Below are 17,029 nucleotides of genomic sequence, written 5' to 3' on the forward strand. Positions count from 1 at the left end.
GGGATTTGGGTGACCATGAGGGCCATGATTGTGGGTCATGTTGACGTGTTGGGGGGACATGAGTGGGGGCCTGCTGGCAGGTGCCCTTCACTGCTGGGTGGGTGAGTGGGTGGGGGGACATGAGTGGGGGCCTGGTGGCAGGTGCCCTTCACTGCTGTGTGGGTGGGCCTCTGGGAGGACATGAGCGGGGGCCTGCTGGCAGGTGCCCTTCACTGCTGGGTGGGTGGGTGGGGGGGACATGAGTGGGGGCCTGCTGGCAGGTGCCCTTCACTGCTGGGTGGGTGGGGGGACATGAGTGGGGGCCTGCTGGCAGGTGCCCTTCACTGCTGGGTGGGTCAGTGGGTGGGGGGACATGAGTCAATGCTCACTTGTGCGTGGTGACATGTGGGGTGGCTGGGGAGCTTCGCTAGGGTGGATGGGCTGCCTGTGGGGCATGGCCAGGGGTGCAGTGTGTTTCCCTGTGTTGTGGTCTGCCTGCAGGCCCTGGGGAGGGGTGTGAGGGCACACCTGGGAGGACACACACTGCCAATTCGTTTGGGCACTCCAGAAATACAAGTACCCCGCTCGCCCAAGGCCTATCGTGTGTGAAACTTCCCGCAAACCCCAGAAATACACGTGCCCCGCTCGCACAGGGCCTACCACGTGTGAAACTCCCCACGAACCCCAGAAATACACGTGCCCCGCTTGTCCAAGGCCTATCGCATGTGAAACTTCCTGCAAACCCCAGTAATACACGTGCCCCGCTCGCACAGGGCCTACCGCGTGTGAAATTCCCCACGAACCCCAGAAATTCACGTGCCCCGCTTGTCCAAGGCGTATCGCATGTGAAACTTCCCGCAAACCCCAGTGATACACGTACCCCACTCGGACAGGGCCTACCGCGTTTGAAACTCCCTGCGACCGCCAGAAATACACGTGCCGCGCTCGCCCAAGGCCTATCGCATGTGAAACTTCGCGCGAATGAGCGGGGTATGTGTATTCCGAGGGGTGCGCGGGGAGTTTTACACGCGATTGGCCTAGCGCGAGCGGGGTATGTGTATTCCGAGGGGTGCACGGGGAGTTTTACACGCGATTGGCCTAGCGCCAGCGGGGTACGTGTATTCCGAGGGGTGCGCGGGGAGTTTTACACGCGTTTTCATGGTTGGGGGGCTGTATGCTGGTCCACTGGCCTGTGCGCCATGTACTGGATTTGTGCGCTGTTCATGGCGCACAGGGCGGGGTTGGGGGCGTAACTGGCGCTGCTGCAGGGTCGCGGCGCCACTCTGATGTTAAAATCCATGAATACGCTGTGCGCCGAAATGGGTATTGGTGCACGCGGCTGGCGCAGACTGCCACACACGCACACTGTGCGCCAGCCGCGTGCGCCACTTGTGCGATGAATTCTATGAATTACCCCGTAAGTCTGCTCCCTCTTCCCTTTCATGACAATGCACCTGCATTTCCTTACCAGCCAACGCTGCTGTAACAACCTTCACTCACCACCCAAAGACTGATTTACCCTCTTCCCCTCACCACTATATATTGCTCTGCTACCACTCACTCCACACCCGCAGATTGTTGTAACCAAGGCATCTTCCACTCACCCACAAAATGATACGGCAAGCTTCGTGGTTGTTTGAACTTTGCTCCCGTACGTGGCACTCCACTTACAAAAATCAAACATCTCCTGAGCCAGATCCAGCACTATCCCTAATCAATTATTAGAGTGTGTTAAGGACAGCATGCGCAAACCAAGTCCACTAAACAGTATGTACAGTGTTCTATTACAATGGATTGATGTGTAAAACACCACCAAAACAGTCCTAACAGCCAGCCATAAGGCCCCTGGGCCTAATTCACAGAAGTTTTATATAATGGCAAAACCCCATCGGAAAACGTTCTGAGAGTCAGGGCTTTTCTCTCTCTTACACGTATGGAACAATTGAGGCATATGTTCACTCATCCACCACCACTCTTAAACTGTATTGATTCACATATTTACGTAATCTGACATGCAGCATGGGTGTAGTAGAGGTGTGGATGACCAGCGAAGCAAACCGGAACGGTGTCAGGATCTTTATCACACAGGCGAAGCTACGTTTTGCTACCCTGCACCCTCCCTTTGGCAATGGTGCTCCATTTGGAGGTTTTAGAGCAATCTGCTGCCGCCTTACTTCCCTAAGGAGGAGCAGTATTGCTGAAGAGAATTAGATGAATGTGGCCCTCGTCGCTCCGGTCTCGCCCTCATCTCGATGTTACAGAAATGAAAGGCGATTCACTCAGACAACCATATAAACCCTACCCTGATGATGTTGTAGAGGAGATAAACTTGGAGCAATTGGACTGATTGTTACCATGCAGAGAGACAATAACGTCACAACCAGGATCAAGGTATAGATGCATTAGACGTGAAGAACACATGCACTACTGCACGAAGCTACGCAGACTCCTAGGTTAAACTACTCTTAGACACGGAGAACATGCTTTTGACCCACTTAGATAAAGGACATTTACTCTTTTGCTGTGCTGAAATGCAAGGCACACATGAATAAGACATGAAGTTTGCACAATGCTGAACACAGTTAACATAAGTAGCCATAGAAATCAAAATGGAAGATGCAGCAACACTGAAGTGAATGGAAAGCACCGAGAAGGCTTGAGGATACAGGGAGAGGCCGGACTTCCTGATTTAACAGGAAACTGTAGACCAGACTGTTCGTGCAGCCGGTATACATATTTCAGCCAAGGCCATCAAGGCAGGGAGAGTTTCACATCAGCACCCGCAGATGCAGACAAAGGCAGACACAAGAAACAGTCTTCTGAGATGAAGAGAGACACAAATGTTGCTGGAAGGACAGAGACACACTACATCAGACTAAACGTGACTGAAAGGTAGCCTGAACAAGCCCCTAGAGGATAGCGAAGGTATAAATGCTAAAAATCCTCATAAATATTGAGCAGGGAAATCAAGCCAGTGGTCTCTGCACACGTCATCTGAGACTGGAGGACAAAGCCTGTAAATTCGAGCCAGCAGAGACCGACGTTCCCATCCATCTTAGGATAGAAGATACAAAATAATACTAGGTTGAAAGCTAAATGTCCTGTGTCAAGGCCTAGAGGATCGGAGATGGTAAACATATTGGGACAGACAGCTCTTCTCATCACCTCATCACCTCAAATTGTTGCTCATGGGCTGGTAACTATCCAAAGTATCAAGGCTGAGCAGACCCTTACTGACTAATCCCTGCTTGCCTCCAGTGCTAGTTCACACTTTGTTGCATCAACCAGTTATAATGCAATAATTTGACATGCCTTTAGTTGCAACTTTTATGAGGTGGTGGCAGGTGGAGCCATCAGATAAAGAATGACCAATCAAAACACTAACCCCATAAAGATGATATATGTAGGTTGTCCCACTAACCAACCCCAGCCTGCCTTGTGTTTTTATAGAATAATTTGTCATTTCTAACGTTGGAACCCTTCTTAACCAGTTGACAAGCCTGCAACGAGCTGAGAGAGCATCGGAAATCCTGAGATGTCTGTGTCTGTCCCTGTTTGTGAGATCTCTTAATAAACTGGTTTTTGTTACAGTTCTGGACTTTTCCATTTTATTTGTGCATGGGTTTTTCCTCTGAACCAGACCTCTTGCTGTTCTATTGGGGGCTTTCCCACCCCTCCACGTCATTGCCTTGACTAAACAAACAGCCTGCGGGCCGCTAAGCCACCCCTCCCACACTAGCAGTGTCATACCGAGCGAGGGGGTGGGGATAGCAGGGGCAAGCTTCCCCCCAGATGCTCTTTTGAGTGCCTCACCGGGACATTTGTCAGTGGGACACCTCTCTCATTTTGCACCTCAATGAGGGTGCCCAACAGGAGAGGTGTCCTGCTGCCAGGACAATGGGCTTCATTCCGAGATTGGTGGTAGTCATGGCGCTATTTGCTATGGCAATTCCCTTCTGAACAAGAGTACCAACAGCAACCCCATACACGTGTTTCAGCCTTGTTGGGCCTCATCAGTGAGGTGCAGCTGTGCCTCTCTGATAACAGTGAACAAGGAGTCCACATCTGGGTTCCCCCAGGTAACTCAGGGTGACCAACCCTAAGTTCCTTGCAAACATTTTTCATAAATGGTAGCAGGCGCCCATCTCCAGAAAGAACACTGCATGATAACCTGTTCAGTGTTTTTTCCCACTATGAGAGTTTGCAGCCATCTGCTTTTTGCTCACTGTACCTTTCACAGATGGGAAATATCCATTTGCATATCAGTCTTTGTCCCGCCCACATGGGCAGTCCAGCACCGAAATGCTATGGCAATTCCCTTCTGAACAAGAGTACCAACAGCAACCCCATACACGTGTTTCAGCCTTGTTGCGCCTCAACAGTGAGGTGGAGCTGTGCCTCTCTGAGCACAGTGAGCAAGGAGTCCACATCTGGGTTCCCCCAGGTAACTCAGGGTGACCAACCCCAAGTTCCTTGCAAAACATTTTCAAAAAGGTAGCAGGCGCTCCTCTCCAGAAAGAACATGGCATTATAACCTGTTCTGTGGATATTTCCCACTTTGAGAGTTTGCAGCCATCGCTTTTTGCTCACTGTACCTTTCACAGATGGGAAATATTAATTTGCATATCAGTCTTTGTCCCGCCCACATGGCCAGTCCAGCACCGAAATGCTATGCCAATTCGATTCTGAACAAGAGTACCAACAGCAACCCCATACACGTGTTTCAGCTACCTTTTTGAAAAAAAATTATGCTATTGTGACTTTGCATATAGGATGCGGAGAATAAAACTAAAGCCATGCTCTTATTGCTCAACATATTTCTATGACAATGTATATAGTGTATAGTTAGTTTACTATGAAAAGATAGTTTATTATGTAATGTGGTTTGCTTCCAAAGCATTGCTATAAATAACTATTTAAGCCACATGAAATGCAAAGCAAAAAAATAATATATATCTATATCAACTAAACCTGGGAAGATGTGCTCAGTTGCTCAAATTGTCCACATCCCGGTTTAACCACAGTGTGTGATCCTGGGCAAATCATTTAATCACACTGTGTCTTATCTGCAGCTATATACGTGATTCACTTCATAGCTTATGTTAATATATCATGCTGTTATTTAAAAAAAAAAGTCTATTGACTATGGAGTTGCTTCACATATAAAAATAGTGCAATTTAGGTGTCTTGCAGCACAAAGTGGTAACGTATTCTAAAGCCACTTCTATGGTGCCTCCAAGTGTCAAAGACTGATAATGCTCCTTGCGATGTCCATGTGAAGTAATTTATGTTGGGCAATCCATATCCAAAATAGGAGGTTTGCAATTATTTTGCCCCAGCGCGCCTGGTCAGAGCTCTAATAGATGAGTTTCCTGCATCTATAGTGATTCTGCAGGCTTTTTTTTGTTGTGTTAAAATGCCACCTGCCACTAATATTACCAAAAAAGTAGATTGGGCAGGGCAGGCGGTTTGGGAGCGCAAATGAGACCGTATGGAATTGGGTGCACTGCTGGATACATCCCTGCAAACTAGACAGCCTCTTCGGGTGATTAGCATGCCAATGAGGGTGGTACTTGCCACGTGGCGTAGGATGGGTTTCTAATCTCACTGTAGAATCACAACATTAGCATAGACAGGACATCCACTACCAGTCACAGAAAAAGCCACTTAGTCACTGCCTACTCCACACATGTCTACCGAAGGAGTGTAGTACATGGAGAAAAATCGAGTAGCGTTGGTTTGAATTGCAATAGATGGCTCTCTTCGACTTTTATTACAGTACGGGTTGTTTTGGGTCCAGTCTGTTGGAGCAAACTCATAATATTATTTTTAAAAAAACGATCAGCAATGGTGTTGCCCTCTGTTGTCCTCTGATTCTTCACATCTTGCCGTAAGTTCGGTTTGGCTTCTGCAATCAGAACGCTGAAGCAACATTAACCCATTGAGGCGTCACCCAAAAAGCTACTTTAGCACAAACTAGTCACTCCTGCAAGTGCGCCAACTGAGGTGAAGCAGCAATTGACCAATCAGAGCGCCCTGTCTATTATCGCTGGGGTGATGTATGTGACAGGTGCAACAGGCAACGTGTGCTACTCGGATGCACCTTGCTTGAGTGACTGTAACATAACAGAAGACATTAATTATCTTTATAGATAAAGCTGAATGTATGTATGTGTGTGTTTGTCCGGCTATACAAAGCCACACAGTTGAACCCATGTCTACCAAATGTGGCATGGATTCTTTTGTCTGGGGCAAAATCGTAGTCTATGCTTGGATGCAAAAAATTCACTCCGTAGACACCCTCATTTACTGATGCTCATCCCGATTCATCAATGTGGTCGTAGAAGGACCAGTCCCGACACACGGGAAAAAACCTTTCAAAGTCCTAGGATGCACGGTTTCTAAGATATTTGCACCGCAATGAACCACAACGAACTGCACCACACCAGGGTGAGGCGACAGGTGGGCAGAGAGCACAGAAGGTCCCAGTATGCAGAAGCACACCAACTTTCACCTCCCCCCAACATCTTTCTCCGGGGTATGTCAGCCACACATGCACATTCTCAGTGCAGTTTACTTCAGAGTTCACAGCACATCAAGCATAAGCAAATCGTAACAGTGACCTACAGGATCAGTGATTTTCAACAATTGACGAGAGTGTTATCATGTCTGTCTACAGAACCTGTTCAATGAACATGCACTTTTGCTAGTTTCAACGTAAATCACTAATACGTAATAACACGGTACTTACCCGATACACGGGCGGATATTTATGCTATCGTCATTAGTTGCCTAGCTATTCCGAGAAATGCACGATAAAACCCCGGCCTAACCAAATTCCTTACTCAATGAAAGAACCGCCACGCGGTGCAAGCACCTGTCAATTAAAAAAAAACTATGTGAAGGGCTGTTTACTACTTAAAAATAGGTCAGACATCACTCTTCTGGGCGGACAGAAAAAAGAGCAACCGCGGAATAAACTGATTAGCAGAAGCTGCGCATGCCAAACCGCCGGCTGCGCTCCTTCCCGGCAGCGTGGACAGGACGAGCCACCGGCGTCTTATTTTTGCTCAGGTGTGGTCATGGGGAATTGAGGCCCCTGCAGGCTCACGTGCGGCGCTTGCAGGCTGAGGAGAGGAGCTCCCAGTGACAACACCGACAAGACGCCTGTCATGGAGCTGACGACGGAAAACGTCCGCAAAATGGAGGAGGCAGCAGGGTAACCCCTGCGGGGTCATGTCGCCGGGAGCGGAGGCCCTCACCCGGAAGGGGAAAGGACAAAGGGGGCGAAACGGCGCCAAAGCTGAATGGGCCGGGAAGCCCGCGAAAAATAAACAAAGGGAAGGGGGCGGGGCTTGCTGGATATAAGCAGGCGGGACCAGGGACCAGGCATCTCGCTCCGGCACTGGGACCCGGTCGCCGCCACCGGACAAGGAATTTCGTTTGCCCAGCAGAAGGAAGGAAGACCAGTGACCGGGCCAGGAAGCGCGTCGGGGAAAGCGCTACGAGGAAGCAGCAGGCGGGATCGTGCAGCCGTGGGAGGACAGCCGGCCGGCGTGGAAGGGCGGCCCAGCTGATCGAGAGTTGCGGCGCGGCTGGAAGAAGAGACGGAGGACTGCTGACGGGATCGCCCGCCTAGCAGAAGGAGCCGAGCAGAGCCAGGAGCGCGGAGGGAGGTCGACCGCAAGGAGCCGGCAGGCGGGATCGCGCAGCCAGGGAGAGACAGCCGGCGGACACGGAGGAGCAGCGCGGCTGACCCGAAGCAGCGGCGTGAGAAGGCGGGCCCAGCTCAGGACCAGGTATCGAGGGTCGAAGGCGGAGCAGAGCTGCTGGGGAGCCCGCCTAGCGACGGCCGGAGGCAGAGGACAAAGAAAGTCGGCCGGGTCACACGGCCCGCCGGAGGCTGCAACCCGGTCGGGGGAGCAGGTAGAGGGGGAGCCCGCTGGAGGATTCAACGGTCCCCCAAATCCCCCGCCCAACCCTCACGGACAGAAACGTGCCGGGCGGAGGGGCCAGCACAGGGGCACGCAGACGCCCACGCCCTCCCTCCAAGAGGACGGAAGCATTCGGCAGGCCGCAAGGAGGCAGCCGCAGGGGAGGAGCGGCTACACTGGATACAGACAACAGCGTCGAGCGGCCCAGGAGAAGCAGGAGAAGCAAGAGGCAGGCGGTTGACCCATTGCGAGGCCGACAAATGGATCTGGCGTCATTCATGGAATTGGCCAGGGTAGCAGCAGCAACCCATGGCCCGGACTGGATGTCCAGGATGGTGGCCCAACCTAGCCAGGAGGGGCGCAGCCAGGGGGTGGAAAGCTCCCCCCTGATGTTTCAGGACAGTGGCAGCGAGGCCACAACGATCGAGGCCGAGATCCACAGCCTGGGGGAGGAAGAAGATGAAGAGGAGACCCAGGGGAGCAAAAGGAAAAGGACAATGACGGCCAGGGCTAAAGCGAGCAAGGAGCAGGCCAGCAGCACCAAGAGACCACGGCAGAAGGGGAGGGCGCAGGAGGATGCGGCCTTAACGGCTCCTACACCTGCTGAGGCTCCAGGGAATCGAGTGAGCCCACCCGACGCTCCTGCGACCAGAACGGTGGATGTCGCGGGTGGAGGAGCAACATCCCTGGAGGCAGTGAAAGGTATGGTGTTAGAATGCATGCAAGCATGGGGGAAAATGGGGCAAATGCCGAATGTTGTGCCCAGTACTGGTATGGTGGTAGGGGGACTGTCTCAAGGAAGTATAGCCACGCATCTGGGGGCATCACAAGGGCTGGGAGGGCCATGGTGCAGCGGTAGCTCGCAAGGCTGGGCACAGGCGGGTGGAATGAGTCAATTGCCGCAGAAGAGGGGGATACCGCCCGGGGGTTTCTTATCTGTCGGGCTGCCCAGTGTGGGCCCACCTTTGGGAGGCGGGCAGCAAGCACAGTTGGCAGGGCTCCCGTGGGGTCAAGAATGGACAAACCAGGGGCTAGGGGCGTCGGTAAGCAGGGAAGGAGCCCAGCAGTTGGCTTCTGGGTCGCCGGCAGGGGCTCTGGGGACGCAGAAGGAGGCAGGGCCTGGTGCAGTCTTGGTAGGGGGGCTGAGCACGGCGCAGCCCGTAGCAGCAGGCCTGAGCAGCAGTGAAACCGGGGGTCTGTGGGGGCAGGCAACCCAGTATGGGAGGCCAATGCCAGGGTTCGCACCTATGCGGGCTACGGTGAATTCGCTGGTGTGGCACATTCCATGGGGGATCAAGGAGAGGTTGTGGAGGAAGGAATTCATTGACATCTTTGATTTGTTGGGGATCGTCCCCACCGGGGGAGGATTGAAGGAACTGTCTGAAAAGGAAAAAGAGAAAAGGGACAGGGAGGCCACCAAGGTGGAGCGTTCCATTAACAACTGGCTAAAAGCTTATAGGATGTATATGTCAGTAATGTTGGAGAGGTACCCGCAGGATGCATTGGCGATGATAGCGTACGAGCAATATGTGCATGATTTGTATCAGAAGTATGGAGGCGATGGGATGGCTGGAGTATGACCGGGGCTTTAGATTAAAAATGCAGATATGGCCAGCAATGTCATGGGACGAGATGGATGTTGGGGGGTACATGGACAAAGTGGTGCCCTGCAGGGAATCACAGGACGAGTCACCGGGAGAGAAGTCTCGGGGTGGGAGAGGCAGAGGCGGGTTCCCTCAATGGGGCAGAGGGTCCTTTCGCGGGCCCTCCTCCTGGGGGTACCGGGCAGCAGCCCACCAGGGGGAGCCAGAAGTCTGCTGGCGGTTTGCAGAAGGGTATTGCTCATACGGGAAAACGTGCAGGTACAAGCACCAGAGGGGCGGTGGTACGGGCACCCGCAGGGCCACTCCGGGAGAGGCTAAACCCGGGGAGGGAGGGAAACAAAAGAATAAAGGGAATGTTGAGTGATGCGCCGACAAAACAAGGCAATGCTGTGGTAACAATGAATGACAAATGTATGATTAAAAGGGCATTGCCCACACCAGTTAGCCTTCTTGCCATGACTCCCTTCCTAAATGAGTACCATAACAAAGCCGACGCAAAATTGCTATGGCAAGGGTTCAGGTGGGGCTTTAGGATCCCGGGGGCAGGTTCTCAAGGGGGAAGGGAGTCGGCCAACTTACGATCGGCTCTGGAGAATCCTGAGGTGGTGGAAAGGAAGGTTAACAAAGAGGTGGGGCTGGGGAGAGTGGCCGGCCCATTCTCTAGGCCCCCCATGAGCAATCTGGTAGTATCGCCACTAGGACTGGTGCCGAAGAAGGGGGAGGGTCAATTCCGCCTGATACACCACCTATCCTTCCCCGAAGGCCAGTCAGTGAACAGCGGCATCCCAGAGGAACAGTGCAGGGTGCAGTACGCCTCCCTGGAGGATGCGATACTAATGGTAAAAGCGGCAGGGGAAGGGGCATTGCTGGGGAAAGCTGACATAGAATCTGCCTTCCGGCTATTACCGATCCACGAGGATAGTCACCACTTGCTGGGTTTTAAGGTGGGGGATAAGTATTACTATGACAAATGCCTCCCCATGGGGTGCGCCATCTCCTGCTCATATTTTGAGGCATTCAGCTCCTTTCTGGAGTTTACGGTGCGGCAGGAGATAAAAAGATGGGGAATGTTGCACTACTTGGATGATTTTCTCTTCGTGGGGAGGGAGGGGACGGATGAGTGCAGATCCATGATGGAGATATTTCAAAATAAAATGGAACGACTAGGGGTTCCCCTTGCACCAGGAAAGACCGTGGGGCCGGCAACGACATTGACATTTCTGGGGATCGAGATCGATTCAGTTAAAGGGGAGTGTAGGCTCCCTCAGGACAAGGTTAAAAAACTGAGGGGCTTGATTCGGGAGCTGATGGGTAGAAACAAAGCAACCTTGAGGGAATTGCAAGTGCTGGCAGGAAACCTCAATTTTGCAGGCAGAGTGATACCAGCGGGGAGGGCATTTGCCAGAAGTATAGAACTAAAAACGGTGGGTTTACAACATGCCGCGCAGCACGTCAGATTGGGTGCAGAGGTAAAAGAGGATCTCAGAATGTGGGATGTGGGATGGCTTCCTGTCAGAGTCCAGCGGGGTGGCAATCTGGAGGGCGGAATGGGCAAGCAGTCAGAGGCTCAAACTGTTCACGGATGCATCCGGGTCCCTGGGTTTCGGGGCAATTCTGGGGGACAGATGGTGCGGCATGGCATGGCCAGAGGAATGGCACAAGGAGGGGGTCACAAAAGATATCACGCTTCTGGAGCTATTCCCCATAGTGGTTGCATTCAGGCTGTGGGGCAGGCAGCTGCAGAATTCCAAGGTCTCGCTATGGTCGGACAACCTGGCTGTGGTACAGATCATTAACACAGGATCGTCCAGTAACCCGAGGGTGCTGAGGCTCCTCAGAGAACTCACCAGGAGTCTGTTAGAGTTAAACATTGAGGTTAGAGCACGGCACATTCCAGGGGTAAAAAACACGGCCGCTGATTCTCTGTCTCGTTTACAGTGGGACCGGTTCCGGGAGAGCTGCCCCGAAGCAAGGGAGGAGATGACCCCATTCAAGGTACAATGGTGGGAGATGATTGGGGCGATCTGACCGCACTAGTTGAAACTGCCCTGGCACCCGGTACAACCAAGAGGTACAGGGCTTGTTGGATTCGGTTTGCACAGTTCCAAAAGGAGGTACTAGCGGGGGACCCCGTGGAGAACCCGGTGAGAGCATTCATAGGCTGGTGCTGGAAGACAGGGAAGACTCGGGCTTGGGTAAGCTATCACCTAGCAGCCATTGCACATCATGCAAAAGTACACGGGGAGAAGGACCCCACTAAGGAGCATTATGTCATGCTGGCCATGAAGGGCTGGGCGAGGCAAAGCACAGCAAAACCGGATGAGAGACGGCCAATCGATATTGGGAAATTGCACGGATTAATTAAATGCCTGGGGGGAAGTATGTCGGGATGAATCAGAGCGTGTGCTCTTCTCGGCGGCTTTTACTGTGGCATTTTTTGGGGCGCTCAGAATCAGCGAATTGGTGCCGGAAAACAAGAACGGCAAAGGGAGTGGGTTCTTGCGCGTCAGGGACATCCAAGTGGGGAGCGCGCAGGTCGTCATTTATGTGAGGCGGTCAAAGACGGATCAGAAAGAAAAGGGTACGGCACTGACCGTACGGGCCATTCAAGCGAGCAGGGTTTGCCCGGTGGCGGCAGCGGCAAACTTTATGCGACAGAGACGGCCATCAGGGGCTGAGGCGCCATGGCTCACTCACGGGGATGGGTCCGCACTGAGCCGATTTCAGTTCAGAAAAGTAATGTCTCTTGGGCTGGAGAAAATGGGTATGGCAGGGGGCCAGTTTGGGACACATTCCTTTCGGATTGGGGCCGCCACCTCAGCATCAGTCGGGGGGCTAGGGGCCGAAGAGATTAAGAGATTGGGGAGATGGTCGTCAAGATGTTATAAACGTTATGTCAGGCCGGAAAAAGTGTAAAGATAACCATGCCGTTCCCTCCATGTCATTTACCAGCAGTGCACCAAAGGAAGCGACGCACAGTATGGGTGGTGGGGCACTCATTCATCTCAAGGGCAAAGGCAAGCTGGAACCAGCAGCAGGAAATCTTGACGGCAGGAGAATTCAAGATCGAATGGCACGGGGTGCCAGGGATGAAATGGGCCCAGCTGATAGGGCAATTGCATACGCTGCTAAACAAACGGCGGAAGCCGGACGTGTTGGTAATACACTTGGGAGGGAACGACCTGACCAGCTTGGGGAGGGGGCCCTTGCTGAGAGACATCACAAGCTCTTTACAGGAAATATCAGCACAGATGGGGGAGACGGAGATCATCTGGTCCGAGGTGATTCCGCGGTTGCAATGGAGGGGAGCAGCAGACCATTCGGCAGTAGAGAAATCAAGGAGGAAGCTGAACGGGGCGATGGCCAAATTCTGCAAGGGCAGAGGTTTCTATCAGATCAGGCATGGGCTGATTGACGGGAAGACTCCCGAGTATTTCTTAGCCGATGGGGTGCACTTATCCCCTAAAGGAATGGAGCTCTTTTTCTGGAACATTTGCACCAAATTGCTGGAATTGTGAGAAGGAATGAGGGAGAAGGGAGCCAACGGAGGGCGAGAACCCACCGGTTGGCGTGGCGGTGTTTGGGCAACCAAGCACAAATGATAGACTCCGGACGAGCCAGAAGGAAACAGAATGGGTCTTCGCTCTTCTGGACCAGCGCCTCTTGGGCCTAAACGGCGGGGGCGCCTGGTAGGAACAAACAAGGCTCAGCTTCCCCCCGGAAACAAACGGCGCTCTCCCCACCCACGGACCCCTGCACGGGCAGGATAGGAACAGGTACAATGGGTCGGGGGAGTTGGGGGCCTACTAGACCAAGTATAGGGGGAAGCAAAGGAAATCCGGCAAGCAAACGCCACACGCGCAGAATGAGGTCACTATTGTGTACAAATACTTCTGTTGTCATGGAAATAAAACTGCGGCCAATTTTGCCAATTGAAATCTTGTGTCATGCCAATTCATGGGGGTGAAAACATTGTGTGCATGCGCAAAGATATTTGGGAGCAAAGGCAAATGGACGGCTGCAGGGGTTATGGAGCTGACGACGGAAAACGTCCGCAAAATGGAGGAGGCAGCAGGGTAACCCCTGCGGGGTCATGTCGCCGGGAGCGGAGGCCCTCACCCGGAAGGGGAAAGGACAAAGGGGGCGAAACGGCGCCAAAGCTGAATGGGCCGGGAAGCCCGCGAAAAATAAACAAAGGGAAGGGGGCGGGGCTTGCTGGATATAAGCAGGCGGGACCAGGGACCAGGCATCTCGCTCCGGCACTGGGACCCGGTCGCCGCCACCGGACAAGGAATTTCGTTTCCACCCACCCACCCGCGAAATACAAGGAGGAGGACACCCGGGTTGTGCTGTCGCAGGGCATTCAGGTCAGAAATGACAAGTTGGCGGTGTTTGGGCAACCAAGCACAAATGATAGACTCCGGACGAGCCAGAAGGAAACAGAATGGGTCTTCGCTCTTCTGGACCAGCGCCTCTTGGGCCTAAACGGCGGGGGCGCCTGGTAGGAACAAACAAGGCTCAGCTTCCCCCCGGAAACAAACGGCGCTCTCCCCACCCACGGACCCCTGCACGGGCAGGATAGGAACAGGTACAATGGGTCGGGGGAGTTGGGGGCCTACTAGACCAAGTATAGGGGGAAGCAAAGGAAATCCGGCAAGCAAACGCCACACGCGCAGAATGAGGTCACTATTGTGTACAAATACTTCTGTTGTCATGGAAATAAAACTGCGGCCAATTTTGCCAATTGAAATCTTGTGTCATGCCAATTCATGGGGGTGAAAACATTGTGTGCATGCGCAAAGATATTTGGGAGCAAAGGCAAATGGACGGCTGCAGGGGTTATTTTATGCGCCCTAGCCTCCGGGCTCCTGTACATCTCCTTCCCCACCTCCCGAATAGCCCCGTGCAGGCAGCACGGTTCCTAAAATGGCAATCCCGTTCCTGACATACTGCTCTCCAGCCATCTGCCGTAAGCCCGGTGGTCTCCGGCGTGGGGGAACACGGTGCATTTTGGCAAGATAAGGAATGGGTGCCCTGCCCGCGCACAGTACACCTGCGCATTTAGCCAAGACCAATGCAATAATATCAAAAAAACAAGCCGTGAAGCGGCAAGTGCACGTGGAAGACATGATGTGGATTGCGGCCCCCTCCCCCAATAAGGGGTGCCTCCTTTCCCCGCCCCCACTTTCCCACTGAGTACACAGAGGCCGGTCGCGGCTGCTGCCACCGCCGTTCTTCCAAGATGCTGGGCTCTGCCTGACTGACGCCGGCGTGTAATTAAAGGGGGTGGAGGGGCAGGTTTGTTTTCCCTTTGTTAGTGGTATAATGGCTGGGAGGATTATGCATAAACATGTACTGGATGCTGCTGGGGTTTTTGCAGTGACAAATAGAATAAAAAATACGTTTTGCGGATTACAGTAGACACGCACACACACAATAGCCCCCCAGCCTCCAAAAAAGAGGCACCCGTTTGCTAATAGGTTATCTTCCTAGATGCTGCCCCATTTGTACCACCCTTTCTCCTCACCACATTGCCCACCGGATGCTGCGGTGGTGCTCACCTGACGAGGGGTCCGAGCTGGAACATGTGCAGCAGGAGCACCAGCGGCCGGTCGCGGCTGAGGTCCCGGTGGATGAAGACCAGGCTGAACTGCACCAGCAGGCAGGGCAGCAGCGCCAGGGCCAGCGTGAGCAGCTGCCACACCCGGTCCCCCTCCGAGTGGTACGTGCTGCTCAGGTACAGCGCCGACACCATCTCGGCCACGAAGAGGCCGACGGACAGCAGCACCGAGAAGGGGAATTTCATGGTCTCGTCGTCGTCGAGGCGGCGGGGCTGTGTCGCAGAGGCGGCGGCGGCGGCAGGGGGGACCGGGGCCAGGGGACGCCGCTATCTGCCAGCCGCAGGCAGCCTGGGAGCGGATCCGCCCATTGCTCGCGGCGGCCGGGGGGCCCTCTGCCGTGCGGCACCTCACGGGCAGCACTTCAGACGCTGCCCCTCGCAGCACTAAAGGAACTCTTCTTGCCCCCCTCCCCGCATCGGTGGACACGGGTGGGCGCCATAGGGGGCCGTCTGCAGTTCTAGTGTTGAAAAGGGGGGCTTTTTTCTCCTCACTGTGGAAGAGTGGCTGCTTGCCATACATCCCCCCATTAATTCAACGCTGCTGCGTTTTGACCGCGCCCTGGCAGTGCACACATTGACGGTCAACTGATGTTGACCCATTTATACTGAGGGAATTTGAGGGTAATCATGGAAACGGAGCAGGCTCTTTTCTTTTAGTGGGTGGATGGGGGTGGCCTGGGAACCAATTGGGAGACAAAGTTTGTTTATTGAAACTTTAAGTGTATGGAGTATCCAGAACCTATACTGAATAAACAAATTGGAATTAACATAACCAAGGGATTGAGTAATTCTTCCCAAGGAGCGCACTAAAGGGTACCAACTTTATTTCTGGGAACCAAACGTGGTCATCGAAATCTTTCTCAAAGTGGCCATATATTACTCCATGCCAGAAAGTCCATTCCCTCGTGGAAAGGTGGATGTGTGTGGGGGGGCATGGACAGGTGGGGTTGTTGTGCGGGGCCGAGTTATCCCACAAGAACAGTTGGAAAAATTGGCTCCACATATTGCATTTTAAAGAAGCATATTCGTTCTAATTAAAATATGGTTAAACATAACAGAAACATGACTTCCAACAGTTGTTAGAGTGAGGAATAACAGACTGAAGGCTTCACATCAAATTCTTCAAAGGGGTGTGGGGTGTGAGGAGAGATGGAAGCAGTGCTTTAAGTGGGTTAAGATATTGAGGGGGGCCCTCGTCTGGGGGCGTGGCTTCCATTGTGGGCGTGGCCTAAAACATGCACAAATCATTTTAAGGTGCGCAAACAAATATATATATATGTATGTGAGCATTTATATATTTGTATGCGCACTACTATGGTTTGTGTACCTTTCAAGCCTTATAAACATACCAATGTTACGTATTTCTAGGTTTATAAAAAGGTGGCTTGAAAAGTGCACACACCATAGTAATTTACGCACACTTGTGTGCTTACCTTACTATGGTTTGTGCACTTTTCAAGCCACCTTTTATAAGCATAGACATTTATAACATATTTCTATGTTTATAAAAGACGGCTTGAAGCGTAAACAATTCAAGGCATCTTTTATAAAGCTTTGAGGACGGACAAAACCCGATGTGGCTTTGTGCATCGACAAAGCTTTATAAAAGATGCCTTGAATTGTGCGCACGTTTCAAGCGGTCTTTTATAAACATAGAAATATTTCTACGTTTATAAAAGATGGCTTGAAACGTGCACAATTCAAGGCATCTTTTATAAAGCTTTGCCAACGGATATAGACGCCTCAGGCTCTGTGATCTCTGCTCAGAGCAGATAGATCACAGAGCCCGAGGCGTCTTTCACCCTCTGCGAACCCGCGGGCTCCGTGATCTAATCTGCATATTAGATCATGGAGCCCGCAGGTTCCTCGCTGAGGGTCAGTGACCTGGCGAG

General features: G+C 52.7%; 1 protein-coding gene across 1 annotated transcript in view; it reads right to left on the bottom strand.

Annotated features, from left to right (window-relative positions):
* The window catches only part of XK (X-linked Kx blood group antigen, Kell and VPS13A binding protein), a 149,326-nt gene extending 133,857 nt beyond the window's left edge, over positions 1 to 15,469 (bottom strand). The window contains exon 1 of the mRNA XM_069639743.1: positions 15,079 to 15,469. Within this exon, the coding sequence (XP_069495844.1) occupies positions 15,079 to 15,323 (245 nt within the window). The 5' untranslated portion in view covers positions 15,324 to 15,469. The remainder of the gene's footprint in view (positions 1 to 15,078) is intronic.
* Positions 15,470 to 17,029: the final 1,560 nt, after the last annotated feature.

This window comes from Ambystoma mexicanum, chromosome 7q, assembly GCF_040938575.1.
Source record: "Ambystoma mexicanum isolate Mex_15411 chromosome 7q, UKY_AmexF1_1, whole genome shotgun sequence".
In the NCBI taxonomy this organism is placed as follows: domain Eukaryota; kingdom Metazoa; phylum Chordata; class Amphibia; order Caudata; family Ambystomatidae; genus Ambystoma; species Ambystoma mexicanum.